The 21,734-nt window shown below is 55.5% G+C and overlaps 1 protein-coding gene across 1 annotated transcript; it reads right to left on the bottom strand.

Annotated features, from left to right (window-relative positions):
• Positions 1 to 2,846: 2,846 nt before the first annotated feature.
• Positions 2,847 to 5,295, bottom strand: GCG54_00014168 (uncharacterized protein; the record flags this gene model as incomplete). Its single annotated transcript, XM_045414009.1, has 3 exons — positions 2,847 to 4,813; positions 4,937 to 5,140; positions 5,166 to 5,295. The coding sequence occupies 3 exons, from the start codon at positions 5,293 to 5,295 to the stop codon at positions 2,847 to 2,849; spliced, it is 2,301 nt and encodes a 766-aa protein (XP_045269113.1).
• Positions 5,296 to 21,734: the final 16,439 nt, after the last annotated feature.

The following is a 21,734-nucleotide window of genomic DNA, read 5'->3' as shown; positions in this document are numbered from 1 at the left end:
AGTAGCATAAAAGCGAAGAGGCCGATGCAGGCGACGGCCATAACAATGTACATGGTAAGAAGTAGGATGGTCACACCATCGAACGCCATCTTGAAGGTTAGTCTTGTGTTTTCGGTGGAGGTTGGGATGTGTGTATACTGAAGAGATGTCAGCGTCGACGTTGCATGAGGATCCTAGTTGAAGGTGCAGAGTACTCGACTTTCATGTCTGCTCATGACCGTCGTTATATAGCCTTTTGCCCGGTTCTGCGAATTTCCTCGGGGCCTTGGTCGTGATTCAGCGGCCGGCGGTAGTACGGCAAAATTCACCGTCGCGGCGGAGGCAGTCATCACGATTCGCTAGTACATGCATCGTCGACAAAGTCGAAATTCACTTCAAAGGGGACGAGATGTAAAGATATCAATCGATTATGATTATCAGGAGACTATCCCATATGTGACAAGACCAGAAACCCAATTCCCAAGCCGGTAAAAGCAAAAGCGAAGGGTATAATGCTATGTGCAGCCCACCAGATGTTGTATCCCCGTATCCCGTACCCCGAAACCGCCGGTCCGTACCGTGCCGTACCTGTACCTGTGTCCGTGTTCCTGTACCTGTACCTGTACCTGAGGGGAGATCTTCCCCTCTTACATGACCTTATCCAGAGGCTTCCCCGATTCTATCACCGGTCCCCGAAACACGCCGGCGGTGTGCTCACCAGAGCATCCGCTTGAAAAACACAGAAGAATCAAAAGCCAAGATGAATGCAAGATTGGTATGAAATGTATCGAAAAAGAAGGAGAGAGCGCATGGTGCAGGGAAGATCGTTGTATGGGGGTTGTGTGGTGCGATGGTCGAGGGGTTTAAGAGAGTGACGCGATGTAGTTAGCGATGATAGTTGCGCAGTTATGAGATTGCCGAAGGGTAGTGTCGATAAGCGATGTAGGGTTTCACGAAATGCCGTGGGCACGCCGATAATGGTTCGACCGCGGGGCTGCGAGAGCTAGGAAGGTCGTAATGTTGGAGAGCTAGTCGATTTGAGTCGGCATGTAAGGTGGTAACGAGTGATCGTGTAGGGTAAAGATTCGCGCCATGCAGACAGGTCTATCACCGAATGGTCCGGGTGTAAAACGCCAGTGTATCCCTCTATTGACGAAGAAAGCAGCTCGCCGGCTGTTGTAAGTTCTGAAACGAGGATGGGCGGAGGTGGAGGGCAGAGAGGTTGGTCGGTGTGGGAAGTAGGTGCCAAGAAAGACGAGCCATCGTCATACGCGTCGTCGACAGTGTCCTTGTCGGGAGGTGCACCAGCTCGCGCCCTTGTAGTGTCGATCTCGAGGTCGAGAGCGTCGCTCAAGCATGGAGCTGGAGTTGGAAATGGAGGGTCGGAACAGCTGCGCCAGAATAAAGTGAGCCGCGCCACCCGCGTTCGTAAAGCAACAACATGCCAAGGCAGATCCATCTCAGTTGGTGGGTGTGTTTTGTTTGCTCCAACCTATGTTGTTCACTGTTTGGCGGCCTTGCGCTCCATGTTGAACCCGCGACGAGATCTTTCCCGACCTGCAACCGAGTTGAAGAAGGGTGTCAACATAAAGCTCGACACCTCATGTGAATGGTCCGGGTGAGCCCTTGGGTCCATCGACAAGCATACGGGTACGCCAATGCACGGCCGAAGAGGCATGGCGGGAAGGCAAGCGAGTGGTCGGAACCAAGTTGACTTGGGGGGGCTCTCAGGCGATACACGGCGTAGAACGGGAGTTATCTGGTGCTAGAGGCAGGCGGCTTTGGCGCGGTGTCGATTTGAAAGGTCCTTGACGCAGATGATGTACGTCATGCAGGCCGGACGGATGCAGGCTACCCCTCCAAGAGACGATCACCAGATACACCCCCAACCCATCATGCACGAATACTGCAGCCAATCAAAAGCTGTATCGCGGGCTTGGGATTGAATGCGTTATCGAGGTGCAGATGAAGGTGGTCGGTCGCGATAAGCCCAGTCGAGGCGTCACGCAGAGCGATGGAGAATCCGGTCCAGAGCGTGTGGTTGAAGATGGCGGTGAGTATGTTCCGGGGGGTTGAAGTCGATGCGAGAAGCTGCAGATGCAAACCGTCAACCTTGGAGAGACCCCGCCTCCCCAAAGTAAACTTTTCGTGCAGACGACAGAGATGGGATGGAAGGCGAAGAGAGATGCTGCGTCGGAGAAAGTGGCATCTCCCATGTCCACAAGGCCGCCGTCCATGTTCGGGGGAGTGGGGCTGGCACATCGGCCGGCCAAAGCGGGGCGTTGACCGTCTATTTCGGGAAAGGTGGATGCCGTTCGGGAGAGTCGATTGGTCTGCGCCACAACACCTGACAGCCCCTCGGGACCCACCCATCCACACCGAAAACACAGGACGACACCGGAGGGGAGACCGGGGTGGAACCCGTGGACCCCTACCCCCTACCGCAGTGTCCCACCACCACACCCTCATTGTCTTTGGCCGCAGTGTAACTCGTCTCTGTTCCTCTCATTGCGTTGCAACCCATGCCGTCCAGGGTGCCAAATGCCCTCCCAATCAAGTCGACGACGTACGACTTCGCTCCAACGACGTCTCTCGAGACCTCCTCTTCCATCTGAGCGTCTTGACCGTCCTCCTCTTGTCCCCATGCCTCGTCCACGCGCGGCTACCATCCAGTCTTGGTGCCACACCCCAGTAGCAGTAATAGTGACTCACTCCCAAGAACCCTGGCGGGAACCTCTCATACCAGGCTATCACGCTTGCGCCTCAGGAGACACGAGGCAGAAGCACGCCACCTCTCTCGTCTCCGGGGCCGTCGCTCACTTGGTCCACGGCCATGCCCTCTCCTCCCGACCATGGGCCTCGCGGCTTCATGCCCGTTGCGCCCCGTCCCCGTACCCGACACCACCATAGACTTGATGGCTAGGGGCATGGTGCGCAGTCATGGACTGGTACTGTTCCGCATACGTCGTGGGAGCGTGCATGGCAGGTATCGCAGTGTCCCATCGGCCGGGAGCCGGTGGAGGCGTGTGCTGGTTTCCAATCGGGGTATGCAGACCGCTGCCGTATGAGCCAGCAGTCATCGATCGGCTATCATAGCCGGTGACAGCTGGGAGAGGTGCCGCCAAACGTAGACCCGACTGACGCGGGGAGACAGCTGTAAGCGCAGGCGATAGTGTCCGCGGCGGTCCTGTTGAGTAAGTCGGCCAACTGTGGGTGCTGCCTGTAATCGAACGTGGCGATGTCAAAGCCTCATGGTGCACCTGCGATGGAACACCATAAGCGCTGATATGGTCCGATGCGACTGTTGGAGCTGGCGGGGTCGGCAGCGGCGGATAAGCACTGACGGGAGTAGGTGTCAACAGGTGAGATGCGGGAAGAGTCGACGACGGACTGGCGCTGTATTTGCCAATGATCTTCTTGAGAGCCGACTCCAGAATCTTCCACGGGAATACCTTCACATCCTTCTCGATGTTTCTCGGCTTCGGGTTCGGGAAAGCCATGATGATCTTGAAGAACTCCTCCGAGTCGGCCTTGGCCTTGCTGACCGTCAATGGGCGGAAACCTTCCAAGTTGCGACGAATGCGGTTCTTCTCCTCGACGGTGAATCTTGCTGGAGCCACGACCAACTGCTCAAGCAGATAGATTGTGTCGACGGATGTGACGTAGCACTCGTTCTTCTCGGCCCACCAAATGCAGCTGATGCAAATGCTGTTGGGCGGCCGTTCATTGACATTGACAGCCCTGAAGCTCGCCGTTAGTGTAGAACCCGACTGCTTCTTGCTGAACATAACGATACGTCTCCGGTTGGACCATTCCTCTGGAGACCAATCCACGGCCATGCTGTCGAGCTTTCCCATGATTTTCAACACAGCCTTGTTGGAGTACGAGCCCCAGTGGCTATATCCTGATCCCTGTCCTCCACCGGGGGAGCTGGGAATGGAGCTGGTTCGCACAAGTTGGGGGGTCGTAGCGGAAGGCATGGGAAGGGGAGTCAAGCTAGGGCGCGAGATCTGTGTGTGCGTAATGGGTGGACCCGGTGTTCGGCCGTACGCCTGCCAGCCGGCCATCGGTGGTCGCAATGGCGGCGGCACGGCGCGCGGATAATGCTGATCCGTGAAGGAGTTGGTACGGTACGCGCTGAGCATGTTGGTGTTGTTGCTGTCTGGCGGAAAGTTGCTTCCATAGGGAGACTGCGTGGGCTGTTGCGGAGCTGTCGCGAAGTCGTAGGTATTTGTAGCAGACTCGTTGCCTAGCTGTGTGCTTGCTGACCTGGGTGACTGATGTTGTTGCTCAGGTGACTTGGAGACCTTCCTCGTGATGACTTCTGAGCTAGCACCTGGACCTCCAAGGGGTGCTTCGTGATATACAAACTGGCCCACAGGCGCACTCTGGAAGTGCTCATGGTTTTCCGTCTCAATCACCAGCGAGACTGGCACGTTCTCGTTGGGGCAGCCGGTGATCACAAAAGGCGGCGCATCCGCCGAGACAGTCAACAAGCTGCCGTTGTCTTGAGGGTCCTGAATGGGATCTGCTGGGACCTTCTTCGTCCCGAAAACGAGAAAGTAGTAAGGTGCCATCGCAAGCAGATCATACGCCGAAGAGACTTTCACCAGCACTTTCGTGCCGGCGCCACCAGTGGAAGGCTGGAATGAGGCCACAGACAAGTCAACGCTGCCGACTCCCATGTATGGTGCAACCGCATTGTTGGCTGCGAATGCTCCCTGGTTCATCTGAGCCGCTGTGAGTTGAGCCGCGCCGCCATGCTGGGCGGGATAGTTTTGCGCGCCATACTGCTGATAGGCCGCCTCCTCATATCCGCGAGCTGAGTCGTACCCTGCAAACATCACGTCATGTCAGCCAAGTTGCACTATTTCAACCACCAGCTCCGCCGACACAATCGTTCCTCCCGATCAACTCAGGAGGATTGATGCAGCTCACTGGCTTGAAGAAAACGTACCGTGGATTGGGCCTGGCTGGTGCTTCCCGTAGTGCGACATGGGGAGGAGACCACCTGGCGGGGAATCACCCCGAAGGTCTCCGTTTGCCCTCGCAACCGCCTCTTCGTACTTGAGGGTCACCGTCTCGGGCGAGTCGAGGCCTTCCTCACCGATAATGATTGGCCTCTGGGGGTGGAAGTCGGGCTGCTTCAGGGAGAGAGGAGCTGTCAGCCTTTCAAACTTCTATACCGTCGGCAAGAACAAGCTTGCGTGCGACCAACAGCAACGTCTCAGGAGCGGCTCGGCTCCGTGCTCTGATGATGGGCTGACTCACTTCGAAATGCTTGTAGGAAGCACACTCAAACTTCGCAGCAGACATTCAAGCTGTTGAGAAGGGTGCACTTGGGAAAAGATGTCTGGTCTGGCGCCGGGAAAATGCAAACCACTGTTTCGGGAGCGGTGTTGCAACGACAGGAGGAGACTATGGCCTTGTGGGACCGTCGAGGGACAAAGGGAGAAAGGGAGAGATATGTCTTGAGATTGCTGTGATTAAAGTGAGGCCCAGTCTTGTTTACCAAATGAAGGCCAAGTGCGAGGAAAGGGAGGATCCCTAATAGAGGCGAGTCAGTCTTAGGAGATTCTCCCGCCAGCAGTAGTTTGAGACACCGTACTCAGATATGTGGATGGCGTTTCCGAGCTGGCGAGTGGCGCCAGGAAACTGGTAGATCGGCTGAATTGGCCTTCGGAGGGTTGACGCGACTGGAACCAGGGAGCAAAGTTGTCGTCACGGCTGAGTAGCAGGCCGAGAGAGACGAAAAGTGCAGGTTGGGAAGACGAGCGATCTGAGAAGGCTGAGAAAAATGCTCAGAGCCGGCGATCTTAAACCAGTACCACTTCTTTGACGGTGGATATCGCGTGCAAAAGACTCAGACCGATGCACCTGTCATTGGTCGCTGGAGTGCTTGCAAACCGAAATCTGAAATGGAGTTTCGGGAGGACCCAAAGATTCCAGCGCGGTGGTTACCGACTGAAAGGCCTTCGTGCCAGGGCTGGTTTCCTGGAATGCAAGTTAGCCAAATTGCGAAAGATTCAGAGTCGACATTGCTTGGCGGGAACTGCTGGCCACACGGGAGCTCGCAGCACGAACCGCATCGGATTCTTGCTGGAGTTCGTGGTCCTGCAGCTGGTGTGCGCAGTGGGAGGGGATCACGCACTCAACCGTTGAGACCAGGGTGTTCGCGAGAAGTAGACCCAATCACGGCTCGGAGTTGTCGACAAACGAGTTGCTGTGGTTCGCGATGCCGAACCCGTGGAGCTGGGCCGTGCTTCGTTCGTTCGTTCGTTCTGCAGACTGGCAACGAACCTGTTCGCAAAACCAAGGCGCAGCAGTTAGAAACAGGCCTCAATGGAAACAAGCCTAAGGTCTCGCAGTACTACTGCATTTCCTTTGGCATGAAAGGAAGAGGCAACTTGTGAGGCCTACCAAAGCCGGTGGAGATGTGGTGCGCAAGGATATTAGACGAGCATGAACAGAAACGGTGGACAATGCCGAAGATGTGGAGGATGATAGAAGGGGAGAAAGAGATGGGAGGCGAGAGGGAGAAACGCAGACTCAGAAAGTCAGACTGTGTCGCTGATTTTGTTGCGGGGGTGAAGTAGGTAGATGAGGAATGTTGGTGAGGCACGGGGAACTGGTGTTGCATTTCTTGGAGAGGTCGACAGATAGATAGCAAGTTACTCCGGTCTCTCCTTGCAGGCCCAGGTACGCGTTATGAGCGTAAGGTAGGATAGACGACGACGAGTCTGTGGCGATAGACACAAAAGTCCGGATGGGCAGATCCACGCGGAAGGAACAGGGACCTTGCGAAGATGGATATTGCTTTTCCTCTGCTTGCCGCACTAACAGAGAGCTCACGCACCAATAGCTCCGCTCTGGGGTTCCCGACGGCCCTCCCTTACGGTATCACCCCTCGTCGTTTCTTTTTAGAGAAGGCTCTGTTTTCTGCCCTGGCAAGTGCAGATAGTCTAGGCTGCGGGTGACTTTTGGTGGTGGAGGAAGAGGAGACGGCCAAGCAAGGCTCCAAGACCGGATGACATTTGTGGGGATGGGAGGTGAGGGGAGAGAGAGGGGCGTACGGGTATGGAGTATGGAGTGAGTATCGAGAGAAAGGGTATGTTGTATTCGATGTAGAGAGGAGAGAGGATGACAGTGCCAGGCAGGGATAAGGCCGCCGTTGAGATGCGAGATTCCAGGTGTCTTATGAGCTGCAAGGTTCCATTGATCTGAAGAGAAAGGGTGGGGGAACCGTAGTCAGTCGCTCATTGGAGGTATGCTGCGCGTTTTTGAGTGGCTGTATTCGTAGACGATGATGGACGTGGGACCGCTTCAGCTGGCAAAGGTGGTATGGGGTTTGGGGATGCTTGGATGTGAGGCCGAAGGGGCTAGTGGTGGGCAAGGGAACAGGGCTGTCACTATGTTCAAGTGCACCTTTGGCACGCTACTTGGACACCGTAAAGGCACTTGAGCGTTCGGTGCCCTTCGTGGGCCGGACACGGGTTGGTCGTTCTAAGAGGCGATAGAAGCAATGGAGGGGCCCCCATGCAAGGAGACCGAAGGAGAAGAACTACGCCAGGGCAGAAGGCAACGGCCGACAGCGAGAAAGCGGGAAATGACAAATGATGGGGGCCGCAGAAATCCAGACGGAAGATTAGGTGTCCATAGAGACCGACTTGAGTGCAGGAAAGGGGAAAAAAAAGAGGAAGGGTGAGGACGAGAGGAGAAAAAAAAAGGAATAATGGATGGCACTTACTTGAGATCGCCGTGATGGGCAACGCACCGCAGCGGAAAGAGCAAAAATCGCAGTACCGGGACAATGCTTGTCACCCCCCGGTACGTATACGTCCAGATATGTACAGAGTTGGTGGCCTAGTCACTCACACTTCACACACGGAAGCCCTGCTGGCGCGAGATTGCCGTGTAAGTCGACAGGCCAAGGAGTGGAGGAGGGTGGGCAGCCCGGCTGGTTGCTCTATGCTTGGCACCTCAACTGACTGAGCCAGGTACAACGGCAGGGCTTAAGCTTGAGCCCAAAAGCAAGAGCTTCAGCGAGCGGTTGAGGGAAGGGGGGCGTCTGAAGCTGGAGAATGGGCGTGAAAGGATGACGAGATGAAAGCTGTCGGTGTCGACGTCTGCGAACCATGGATTAGCGTGATTGGCCATAGCTCTTGTGAGCAGCTGCAGCGAGCCCAATAAGTGGGTGGGATGGGATGAACAAGAGGGATGGGAATGGCCGTATGGCATGTGGCCAGAATTAGGGCGAACCGGGGGACGTCTAACGGCAAGGAGGGAGCGGCAGTAGCCTGTGCAATCGGGACTCAAGCGGCGTGCTCCAGTGTCACTGGATCTGGCTTGGATACTACCGACCGGCTGAACCCTTGCATGCGTCCGTCCGCCTCCAAACCTTGCACCAGGCCGACCTGTCAACGATGTGCATACACCAAGGAGAGTGCATGTACACGAGACCGGCAGACCTATCCCAGAGAAGCCACCACAAAACATTGCAACTGATGCCCGGGGTGCCACAAATGGTCGTCTTGCCATTCCATTTCGACTGGGGAACAAATGGGGATGGGGATGGAGATGGCATGGGAACGTGAGGGGAAATGGATGGATGATGCAGTGGACGTAGAGCAGGCAGTACGTAACGTGGTAAGGTTAACATTGCGAACAAGGTCAGGAAGCCCCCAAGCAGGGTTCCCGCGGGATGCAATGTGAGGATGTGAGGATGTGAGGAAGGACAGTGCCCAACAGGGAAAGTTGCCTTGCTGAAGAGGGCAGCAGAAGGGTGCGAATACCCTGGGCGCGTAAATGGGGACCGGTGGAAGTAGGGTAGGCCTGAGTAAAAAGAGGAGACCGGGAGATCCGCACCAAGGGATGTGACCAGGTACAGCGCGCGGTACACATGAAAGTGAAGATGAGACGTACATCTGATACAACCAAAGATATCCCGAGATGCGCGTAGAGCTTGTCTCTCGTGTATGTAGCTGGTGTGTCTCTGAAGCACTCTTTTTCCTTTCGCTTCTTTTTTTCCCTGCTCGTGTTCTGGCAGATGGCGCAAAGTACGAGACTGGTACCACAAATCAAGCGCCCAGCAACCAACAGCTGACAGAGCCTGCGGAGAGCGTTGGGTTCGTCCGGCGTTGTTCGCGGCCGAGATGAAAGCCGATGGAGATCTCAAGCCCGCAACCTTATGGGCAGCTAGAAAGAAAAAGTCGTTGGAAGTTAGAGTCCAATCAATCGTCAGTTTCGCCTCGGATACTTGGCCTCCCGGGGCGCATCTGCCAAATGACGATCTCTGATGCTGGTGTGGAGCGGCCGCAGATTATCCCCGACGGGAAGAAGGGCTGTCAAAAGATATTAGATGCGCCAGACGTCTTGTCTACTGTACCGCACCCGACTGCGTGCTTATTTCCCTCCTTCTTCTTGTGTCTGCTTCTGGTCACGATCAGCGAATGGAAGCCCAGTTGCAAATGGGATGCGGCACGCACTGACCCGCAACGCCAGAAAAATGAAAGACTCTGAAATCAATAGAGAGAAGCCAAGGATGAAATGGCGCCGTTTCTCTTCCAGGGTCTTGCTCTTCGAGTTCGAGTGAGCCTGTCTGTTTGGGTCTCTATCTGGTGCCCCCGCACGAGTGCCTGCTTCTTCTTGTTTCTGTTTCGGTTTCCGCCTGGGGTTGATCTCGGAGCTTTCCCTGGCCTGCCTTGCCTTTCCTTGCCTTGCCTTGCTTCCCCTGGTCTGTCTCGTTTGTTGGGCCCCCGTCTTGTTAGGTTGGTTTTCTCTTGATGCGTCCTATCACTACCAATTGGTCAGCCCAATATGTTAATAGTGCAGGTGAGGCACTCGGCCCCGGTGGCGATCAGTGGGTTCATCCTCCCGCTGGAGAATAGCGCGGGTGCAACCTCGCTGGTGAATAAGAGCTTCGCTGGGTCAAGTCAATGATTTGACAACTCCATCGACGCAGATTGACATTGCAGAGCATCATCTGACTGACAGGCGATGGGGCAGAAGACGCAGGTGAGCCTCTGCATCTGCCTCTGTCTCTTTTGCCAGTCATCCAGCCAGCCAAAGCTTGATCGAGCGTGCTCAAGATGCCTGTCCAGCCAAGACCCAAGCCGGCTTTCCTCTGCCTTTGGTGGACTGTTGACAATCGCGCACAATAGGCCACACCCCCTTGCAGCCAACAGGATGAGGCACACTGCTGCACCAGAGACGGGATGATCGACGGGAAGCAGCCAGGCGGCGACGCCTGTTGGACAGCCAGAATAAAGCTTGGCATCTTCCCGACCCGGGAAATTGAACAAGATCGAATCCCCGTCATTTCTGCCCGAGCAGGGCCCCCGGCGCAGCTGAACGGCCACAACGGCCTAGTCTCAATGACCAAGCTGCAGAGGATCCCACACTTGGGGGCCAGTCGTGGCGTCACCGAGGCAAGCAAGCCTCCTCAATGCCAGTGCATGGTGCGGATACCGAGGTCGCCATGCCGCTGACGCCGATGATGTTCAAGCTTGCCCAACGGCGGTGTCGTTACGGGTCTCGCGCATGGCATGGCGGACTTGTTGCCACGGGCTGCCATGCTGCGCTGAGTGCATTTTTCAGGCCGGCCGGCCGACGACGATACTCGCTGCCCCTCTTAATCACGACGCTTCTATTCTTTCAGGCGCAGCTGAACAGACACAGCACTTGGCCTGGCTCGCATGGGGGAACGTGGAGGGTGTCCAGAAAGAGAGTTCAAGACTCACGGATTCGGCAAGGCTCGTGGTCCTCGCGCTGTCTCGTCCGGGAATAGACGGGTCTGTTCCTGTCTACCGCTGCATGTCAACTTCACTTTTATCCGTAGTGCCCGTGTCTCGCTGTCATGTCAGGCACGGACGTACTGTTCGTTTCTCTGCTCCTGTTGGATGAGATCTCTTGAGATGAAGTCTAGTCGACTAACAATGTGGGTGCGCTGGCGTCGGCCGGTTCCTAGTGGATATCGGGGAGAGGCACCAAGAGTGAGACTCTTGTCTGAGGCAGATGCACGAGTATTTGAGTTGATGGGGTTTGCTCGATGCAAGTGAACACTGATGCCTGCGTGAGGCGCGTACTGGGATATAATGAATGGGCTGATGACAGAAACCCAGGCGTGCCGGGGTGTTTGGCAAACGTCCGATACCAGTTAACGATGGGGTGGGAGGAAGAATCGATTCCAACAAGTGTTAAAAGATCGGATTTTCGATTGCTAGTCTCGGCGAAGAGATTTTAGTGCCCAGGCGGCGAACGGATGGCTCAACGTCCACGATACCCGGGGAACGGTTGCAGTCTTATATTCGACGTAGACAGTTTGGAAGCGGCGAGAAGTACCCGGACTCGCCATGCTTAATCTGCTTAATATGGTTTTGATATGGGTGTTGTCTCCTCGGAAGGTTTGGTGTAGCCATTCACCACGGTACAAGCGAGTACCAACGTTTAGACGTCGTATTGGAAGTACTTGTTAGTAGTTTAGCGAACGATCACTTTTCCCGCGCGAGAAGACAACCCAGCAATACACTGCTTTCGTCTGGCCTGGTACTTCCACCGTTGTCTATTCTTTGTGTTCAGTGACGAGGGAGGAAGTACCGGAAAGCGACAGTTGAAAAGGCGGGGCGAGGCAGAAGACGAAGACAACGTAGCGTTGGCTGGTAACGCATCTGTGTCTCCAGCGGCACGGGTAACTGGGCATTCCCCAGCACGCAAAGACAGAATATGCGTGCGAGTGTATGTACAAGCGTGTGTGGATAAGTGTGGCGGCAGGCTGGGTGGGACAAGATCTGAGATGTTCACGCAAAAGGAGTTCCAGTTGACGGCGGTAAATGCTAGCATCACACCCTCTGAGGAATGGAAGAAGTGTCATTGGAAGAATGACGAGATTGGCGGCGATGGCGGCACCTGATCTGTAATAGGGCATGAAACCAAGTCCGAGGCATTCGGTGGTTCTCCTAAGTCAGGTATGGTGGTGATGTGGCAGACGGACTGGTCAGGTAAGGAAAACGACCAAGCAGAACCGGCCACCGCTTGAGCCAACGGCAGAGGCCGGTTAGCGGACTTCAGATGGTGAGGGAAGCCAACGCGGCGAGTCCTTCAGCCCTAAGAGGAGAAGTTGCAATTGAAATGGACCATCTCGGTGTGTCTCGAGATAGCGCTAGGTGGCTGCTGCGTTCCTCGCGGGCCCAAACATGGTTCTTGGGGCCGATGTCTGTGTGATGGAGCGAATGGATGAGGATGGCTCGTATCTTCATGCTACCATGGCATATGCGTGGTAGGCTTTTTCTGATAGTGTATGAAGCATGTACTCGGTCAATCTGTATCGGGCGGGCTGTGAGTTTGGACTAAAATGACGAGTGCGAGGGTTGAAGGGAGAGGGCAGAGGGAGGGAGAGGGAGTGAGCAGAGCAGAGGCAGCCAATTGAGCGAGGGTGGTGCTTGATGGCTGTAGGTACCTAGGTTAGTAGATGGTATGTTGGGTAGGTAGCGAAGCCCAGGAGAGCGAGCGGGTGAGGAGCGGGTGGTAGTGTCCCCCACGCACGCCCAGATAAAGCCACCTCGGTTCTCCGTGTTGCTGTCCAAGTGGCCGGGCCAAGGCGGAGTGGTTGTAATGGCTGAGTGCGTCAAGTAAGGCAAGCTTTGGTGTTGTGCACTCTGCCTTCCACTTTCTGCTTTCGTAGCAGACGTGATTTGTGATTTCGCGCGTCTGACCTCCCCCCTCGGTGAGGTCCACGTCCAGGTTCAAGTCCAGGCGCAGAGGAGACAGACAGGCTGGGTACTGGTAAGGTAGCTTATGCGTAGGGGATTATTCGTAGATCGACGGCTAGCAGAGGCGGTGCAGGGTCGGCCCTTGCCAGAGATCGGCCAGATGGGCTGGGTGCCCCAAGCGAGTTATTGGTGCCCAGACTTGCTAGTGGAAGACGGGGCGAGGCAGGGTGCGAGTGACAGGGCAGATGGAGGCAGCAGAGGTGCAGAAGGGATCGAATGGTGATGACAGGATTTCCGAGGCGGAATAGGATGGTGATACGGCCGTGATGAGGGAAGACGGACGCAATTGCGGGACTTCTTTTGGCGGTGACGAGGGTCAGGCGACCAGTGAGCAGTGAGCAGCGAGCAGGGTGCAGTCGACGGCGGTTTTCGTGGGTGTTGCGTTGTTGGCGGTGGCCCTGTAGGGTAATGCGAGGTAGTCGAGTCGAGAGTGGAATTTCTGTCTGCACCGCAGGTGAGGGGAAGATGGTCCATTGCAATGTAGCCATAGAGAGAGCATTGGGACATGAGGAGGCGTAAAAGTGCAGAGTTGGTGGTGTGGTTGAGCTTGTTGTGTGGCTTACCCAGATTGCCAGGCAGGCACGATGGAGGAGGCTTCCTTGCAAAATCCCATCTTGCCTTGCCGTCCTTGCCTTACTCTGGCAGGTAAGGAAGGCACCCAGTGGCACCGCACACCTTCCACGGCAGGCACGGGAAGGCTAAGGTGAGGTAGGTACGTAGGTTGGTAGGCAAGTAGGTAGGTAGGTAGGTAGGCACCTGCCTTCCCGTGGCAGCGTGGAAGAGCACGCACAGACATGAGCGCCATGAGCGCCATCAGAAGACGGGACGGGGAGGCACGAGGTCGTCCAAATACAGTGGCAGCTTGTGCTAGACATCAGACCAGTCTCAGCAAACATGGGCTCAGGATAGCCGCTGTGGACGCGCTAATCAAGGTCCTGGCTGAGGTGCTATGGAAGCTGCTAACCTAGGTAGGTGAGGTAGGTGGTTACTTGGTATGATCTTTGTGGATGGGAAGGGGGTCCTTCTCAGGAATGGAATGGAAGGTGCTCTCTGCTCTGCTCTGCACCTACCTCACTACCTTACCTAGTGGTGTGCGCCTGCCAGCAGTCGGGGAAGAAGGTGCCTGGGGGAAGGTACAGTATCCGGCGGTACCTTGCTCCCCTTGGCTTGCCTGGTCTTTCAGCCCTCTCAGCCCATCGCTCCCTCTCATGCACTCCCCCATTCGCCGGCCTTGTCGTCATCTTCTGTGAATCCCTTCATTTTTTTTTATTTTTTTTTTGATCTTCACTTTCTTATCCCACACCTTCAACCCTGCAGCCTGCCCGCGAGAAGCAACCGTATCCTTACACCGATCCCAGAAGACGCAGAGCCTTCACCGCGACTGACCGGCGACGGCCCATCAAACGTCTGGTCTATTTCCCCCCTCTTATGCTTTCTTTTTCCCTCATCGAGTCCCGTCCTGCAGGTCCCGGGCGGTAGGCCCCCCCCTGGCATTTCCGCCTCGACCATCACCACACAGCATGGCTTCGCCTCGGCCTCAACCATTCGAACCACTACACATTCTCATCCTCCTAACCTGGCCCAGCATCTTATGTCCGTCCAATGGCCATGGCACGCGCCTCTGCCACTCCCTCGACACTGCCGTCATCTCTCGTCTTCCCGCACCCCGCCTGCAGACAGGGAGGTCCACAGCGAGTGCGCAAACACACCACCCACACACCCTCACCTGCACATGCACTACCACCACCACGCATCTGCGCAAAAGAGCGGGCTCCATGTCGAGCACTGACAGGGAGGAAACTGCCCTCTGCAGTCCGCCGTTTCAATCCTTATTCACATTGCCTTTGCTACCGCCGTCGCGCTTAAACTTGCACCAATCGTGCCCTTAATCCCTAGATGGCCTCGACCCTCGCTACGAATATCCGTCTTTCGTCACCTCCAAGCCTCTCTCCGTCGCCCGTTGTCGTGAAGCATCCACCATGACGGAAACACCTCGAGCCTCACCGCATGCGTCTCTCCGGCACTTGATTCCACCACTGCCGATACCGACACTTTGTCGCTTCCATCTCCTTGGGGAAACGCCTGTCGGCCGACTGCCCAAAACCGCCAGCGCAATCACCCTCAACGCCAACCACCAGCGACCTCCAACAACACCCCCGGATACCGCACCGCACCCACCTCGGATACGGCCGTATCACCCCGAGCAGTAGCCACTGGCCCACTGCCCACAACTCCTCGTCCTCCTCCTGGCACAACCACCAGAAGTCGCCGACAACCGCCGAATCGAGCTCGCCCCGTCCCTGGGCCCCGACGCCGTCCTAACACTCGTCCGTTCTCGTTCCCGTACCTCTCCCGCCTCACAAAGCCGCTTATCGCCTCTCCCGCCCTGACCTTGTCTTGATGGATGGATCCGGAGCCGACTTGATTGAGTTGAGACGTCTCCTTGCTTGTCTCTGTCTCCCGCCCGCCATGTTGTCTGTCCTGGCTGACATTCTACCATGGCCCCGGAAACCCTGGCCATCCCGGCAATCTCACCCGCCACAAGCCAAACCGCCGTCCTCTCTCGCTTCTTACCGTCTTACGACTGGAATCTTGGTACCACTCCGCCCAACTCTACTTCTGCACAATATCTCGTCCAACCAAAGGACAAGTCTTCTCTGCCGCCGCTTACCCTGCCTTCGGTTGCCTTTCCTTCCGTCTTGTTCGGGTCCAGCACCCCGACCTTTCCCTGTCATGCAACTGGCCCGTCCCTTTCTGCAAGTCATCCCGGCAGGGGGAAAAGGAAGAAAAGGGGGGGAAGAAGCATTGTTGTAAAGCCATCAGCAGTACCACATAGCTACTTTACCGATCGGTCTTTCCATCTCTCAAAGTTTGCGGTTTCTGGGCCCGCATGTTGCAGATTCACTGTCGACTACCTTACGATCCGCACTCTCATGTTTTGCATCTGCGAGACATTCCTCCTCTGGCCCACCTCGTGGCGGGAAGCCCAAGTCCACGGGCTCAGGTCCCAAAAGGCCATGACTCCAGCTAGCTTGGCAGCCCGTTACTATCACTAAGGAATCCAGGTCGCGCAGGCCCCTCACCCTATGCCAACGTGCGTCTATCAGTCAGTCGCACAACCACGGCAACTGCAACAACGCCTTATCCCCAGAACTCTCTGCGCGAACGCAGTATCCTTCAAACTTGCCAATCAGTGTCAAATACAAGCACCGTGTTGATTCCCACGCACCGGTATCATTGACACGTCTTCCATCCGCTTAGTGGGAAGAAAAGCCTTTTCGGACCCAACTCTGGGACTACGGGTCGCCGGCCCCTAGCCAATTCGGTTATTGACATCCCTTGCTGTGGCTTCGGTAAGACCCCGACGTCGGCCAGCCGAAGACTTCGGTGCACTCTGTCGGCTTCTCACAATGATATCGATACATCGGTTCCGAAGCAAGGGATCATGGCTTAGAAACGCGATCCCAGTCACGCTGGCGAAATGCAGCAATCGAACCGTCATTCCTTGCGGCATCGCCATTGTCAATCGAGCCTGCAGCCACCCATTACCCGCAATGGACAAAGTGATTGACAGGATGAGAGCCGGTCTCACTTCTCAAGATCATGCACGAACATAGCATTTCACTAACAGATCTCGCGCTTTCCTACACGACAATAGGACCTGATTTCTCCGTTGCTGCACTCTTCTCAACGTCTGTCCCCCGACTCTGCTGTACAACCTCTTTGTCAGGTGCGGGAGTCTGCCATATTGCCGGTGATGCTTGGGGCAACTCGATTGGCTCGCCGTCCAGGGGTGTCGGCCAGCTGGGAACCAGGGGAAGGCCAGCTCACAGCCCCGGGTATCACAGAAATGTCGTCTGTGTTAGCCCATGTTCAGCTCAAGTCGAGCTCAGCTTGGACTGGCTTCATGCCGCTGCAGAACGGCGTACAGCCTTCCCTAACGCGCGTCCGCATGTTCGCTGCTGTGGTGTCCTGGTCCTCGCTAATCTGTTCCATTTACGGGTCTTGTGGTCAGCACCGCAGCCACACCCATACCCTCGGGTTCCGGTCACCACTATGTATGGATGTCATCACAACAATCTGACATTGCCCTCACAGGGGAAGCACATCATCACAGTGACATTGCTTCAATTCGGAATCGAGATTGCCACTCTGCCACGATTGACGATAGGCAGAAGTTGCCAAATGTGACGCCTCGCTTGCATGCATGCGCTCGGGAGGGTCGCTTCCTCTGCAACGGGATGTGTCATTGCCCATCAAGCACGGAATCAGCGAAGCCGAAAATCAACTGACACTACGACAAGCATGCCGTCCATGCTTTCTGCCAAGTCGGTGCGGATTGCAATTTTGAAAATAATCCAAGGCGAGACCAACGTTTTCATGCGCATTCGCCAAAAGACGTTATACCGCTCGCACCTTTGGCCGTTTGTACAACAATAGCAGTGGGGCGTGACCAATCCATTTCTCTTCCGCGACCCAACCCTCTGGATGCCTGGATGATGTCCCCGTGGATCGAAGACAAGAGGCACATCAAGACTTGTTTCAACTGTTTGCTCCCGGCCGCTGGGTATGGGTGTGCCAACTCGGCTTGCTTGTGCCGGCGTCTGTCGACAAGATGCTCTTGCCTAGGCTCCAAACAACTTTCGATGTGACTGGCTCGCAGCCAGCGTAAGAAGCTTGGGTTGCTGCATGGAGCACCCGATCCTGTGCGCTCCCGTTTGTTGGGTTCTGTTTCTCGAATCAACCAGCACAGCTTCTGCCAACAACGAGGCGCAAGCAACTGTAACTGGAACTGGACGTCCTACTCTGCTGGCAAAGCCCAGAATTCCGAACGCGCTTAGCATCATGATACCTACGTATGTGGCAGAAAAGTTGATCGGGGGCTTTCAGAGTCAACCCCCGTTTTCTGACATCCCCAGGTTCAGGTCTAACTTACCCAGTAACCCCAGGTTCGCCTGTCTGTGTCGATTGGTCCCCTGTAACCAATATGGCAAACGTTAGTTGTCACAGAATCTCATGGCAACCAGAACGAGAGCCATGTCTGTGGTACAACATTTTGAGGTGGAAATGGCTTAGTTGCACAGGATGGCTCTGTGGCATTCTGCGAGTTGCCGTCGGCATACCTCATCTCGGTTTTTTCCACGATCCTGCAGCAAGGCGTGTGTGACCAATCAGTGACCAGAAGAAAGAAAAACAGCGGCTGCCGTAGGATTTCCAGAGGATCAGTGTGCCTCTGGCACCGTGCTGTGTCGTCTATGGTCTCGCAAGCCTGGACGTGTGACACGACCGAATTTTTTGGACCGGGCATAGCCATGCCCAGAACACTGGACTCGGCTTCTTCGTGTCCTGTCCAGTTGCCAAGAAGAAGCTTCCAAATAATTAACAGAGTGGGGCGGTTGTTGAAATAAGAAAAGAGGGCGTTGCGTGGCGCTAAATGGTGTCAGCTTGGTTGGTTGGCTTGTAAGAAGCTGGCCTGGCGTGGAGATGCCCCCGGCCCATCATGTTTGATATTGAAATTCGGAAGAAAGAGGAAGTTCAGTCTTCGGCCTTTTCCATGACCAGGCTATGGCTAGAGCGACGGTCAAGGCAATTCTTTCCGGGTCAACGCTCGGTCTGTCCTGACATCAAGGATCACCTTCATCACCAACCCACCGACAGTCACCTGTTGACATGACCAGGGGAGGCCCCCACGGCTGGCTGCAGTACGAACATGGCAATGATGACAGGCCATAGTATTGTCGCGGACGCAGTGGGTCACCGTGCGACTGATGGCGATATCTTGAGCAACAGAGAATCAGCCTGCCGTGGTCCCAGATCTTTCAGGATCCCAGTCGCTTTCAGCTCTCGTACGGGGGAGCGGGCGAACGGGGTCACCAACCCAATGGCTTGGCTGGCCCGTGAAACTGCCGGTCACGATCTCGACTGCCCGTCTTCAGTCCCATTCCCAGCGGCTTCTTCTACCTCCGTACAATTGGACCTGTCCAACTTATGAACCGCACCATTCAGTCTGTTTGATTTGCAACCACGTGGAAAAAGAGATGACGGATGCTCTAAACTAAGCCCATCCAATCTGGATGCTCACGATACATAGGCAATCTGACGTTTCGTTTCATTCGCCCTATCCTTGTGGCCTGCTCGCGCCTTGGGTACGTCTACCCGCAGCGGCTCGCAACCCTCCCATACCGCCGCATGTTTGTTTATGCCACGCTCGTCCTCGCGCTCTTTCGGACGAACGACACTGACGACGCGCCCCATCGGAGCATCGTTCGGCGGCTTCTGGCCGGGGATAACCAGCGATCAGTGATCGACTGCAAGCATAACCTTGCTGTCCGCGTCCGATCGACCTTGCACTGCGAAAACCAGGGTTCCGGGGAGAACATCTCCCACCGCGCCGTCGCACTCGAAGTGGATGGGCACTACTATGTAGACTTGGCGACCAGAGACTCTCCAGATTCCCGCCGAGGGCCCCCCTTTTGGCATCCATGCATGCACCCGTACACCGACCAGAACGATGACAGAGAGCAGTGGAAAGCCGCATGATCTTGAGTGTGAATACTCATCAGATGATGCAAACTGCTTCAGCACACGGTGGTTGCTTGCTGCACCCTCGTTCGCCCAGCTCTGTGAGTGTCGGCTTCCCGGTAGGAATAGCGAGCGAGCGTCATTGACAGCCCGCGCAGCGGTCGCGGATCACCTATTCGCCTGAACAATTCCAGCCCATGCTGTATCATCGGGCGGTGATCTCACCAGAGCCGTGAGGCGTTGGATCCAGATAACTGGCAACCAACCAGACGCCTCTCTCCCGCCTCGAAGCCCCCGAGAAGGAAGCAACGGGATGCAAATCGTGCTCTGTGCGAGTTTGGCTCAGCATTGCTTACTGGAGGCTATGTCACCAGACGAAGGGCACGATCCACGTGAAGCTTCAATTTTTGACGCTTCCCACGACCACGTACCAATACAAGCTTGCAATTTGGTGACAGAAGTTGATCATATCTGGGCTTCCTGCACACCCAAGATTGGTGAACACAGCGGTGCTTCTGCAAAAAAAGATACGAGACTGACGACATCACTGCATGTCTGGCCACTCAATCCCAAACCGCACGACCCTGTCGCAGCTCACTAACATAAGGCCTTGCACTGCTGCGAAGCATACGAGGTGCCACTCCCTCCACCCTAGTCCTGTAATGATGTTCTCTTCCATCGTTCGAAGAATTGCTGGTTACCGTGGCTGATCACTTTTGGGGATGAGGGGGCGCTCTGCCGCCCAATTTCTCGGCCAGACATGCCACCCCATGCAGGTCTCGATCAGAGTCAGTCTCGCTCGTCAAGATCCTCCATTGGCCCAACCCCTTCTCGTAGCCAAGCCCCGAGGGATTGAGGCGCCTGCCGTGAGCTCGCAGCGATCTAGCCCTGTTTCTTCTCTCACTCTCTCTCATCCTCTCCATGTTTTCCTTTTCCACGGATCCACCCGCAGATTGTCCTAGGCTTGAGGGAAGGGGGGTCATCTCAGACATCCCTCGAGGTGTGATTCTGGTAATGACCAGGGAGGAGGGGCGTATCATGAGTCTGTGGCTGCAAGTCCCTCGGACAATCTACCGGGAGTGAGAATTTGCGTTGCTCTGGTGCTCCGAGAGACGCATTGAGAGCAGCGCACGAGAAGCACGAGGATGAAGCGATTTCGAGCACAGCAGCGTACAGGTAACGGAAGAACAATCAATCTTCTCGCGGCATTTCTGCATGAGGCGGGCGTCTTCTGGTCACATCTAATCAAGTTTGGCGAGATTCTGCATCCGTTTGATCACAGGATTTGGCGATGATGCGCTTCCGCTACATTGTGGAGTGACACAAGGAGAATATTCAAAGCCACGGAACCTTTTCTAGCCGCCATCAACATGCTAAACTGCGACATGAACCTAGAAGTTTCTTCATTGAAACCATCCTACAGGATTGATCTATGTAGCTCGACGACAACGACGATCGGATCCCCCGGTCTCTGCCTGATGTTGAACCGGCCCACGTCTGTGGCTCAGACACTCGACCACCTATGGGGGCGGCCTCTTCCGGTCACAAACCTAGGTCCTTCTTCACTCTCCTCCGGCCCCCGTACACTTGAATGGGAACGGTTTCCGATTCAGGAGCACAATGGTCACGGTGGACGTTCAGGGGTGCTTGGGGATCGAGACACGACATGCTTGAATAGGCGAGCGCGGGTGCTCGGCATCAAGGGGCTTCGCTTCTGTCCCACGATCCGTTGCTGAGCGAGCCCTGGTCTCGATTCTGACGACCTTCGCATGCTCGCTGAGTCCTGATGGTATCAGAATCGTCTTGCCGGCTTTCTAAGACCCGATGACAGGCAAGCGGTCCGTGGTTGAGTCGTCGGGCTGGGTCGATTGAGGCTGGCTCTGGGAGTCGCCTCCATCTTCAGGCAGCCAAAAGCTTCTGGACTTCAGCGGTCGAAGCGTTTTGGATGTGTTCAGCCTCCTTTGAGGTGGATGAGACTTCATCTTGTCGGCCGTGGTTCTCAGCCAGTCCGTAGTGTCTGAGTGATGCTGTTTGCCCGAACCGCCCATGTCTTGCTCGCTCGCCATGGACTCTCTCTTTCTTGCTGTCGGAGCCCTTTGCTGTCTTTCTGCAATTCGTGATATTCGATAATGGACGCATGTTTAACGAGCAACCGTTGAGTACAGGGATGAGAAACAGTCTTCTACGACTGTAGCATGAGCTGTAGCATAAGCAACTGTCCTTCTTCGCTATTACCCCTTTACAGTTGATGGATTGATTGAAACAAGATGACGGCTTTTCATGGCATAGTCTCTTCATCACTTTGATCTTTGATCTAAATACCTAATCAAGGTTTCTTCGTAGACCGGGTCGTCGTTCTACGGCCGGCTCAACCGCGATCATGTGTTCGCTTTCTTCGTTGGCCAAGGGGAATGCCAACCATCTATAATGTTTGAAGCCAGTGCAGTACTCGATATTCTCTCTATC

This window comes from Colletotrichum gloeosporioides (assembly GCF_011800055.1).
Source record: "Colletotrichum gloeosporioides strain Lc1 chromosome Unknown consensus_14, whole genome shotgun sequence".
NCBI lineage: Eukaryota > Fungi > Ascomycota > Sordariomycetes > Glomerellales > Glomerellaceae > Colletotrichum > Colletotrichum gloeosporioides.
Note: the sequence above shows the minus strand (reverse complement) of the source record. Positions and strands in the feature narration are given on the sequence as shown.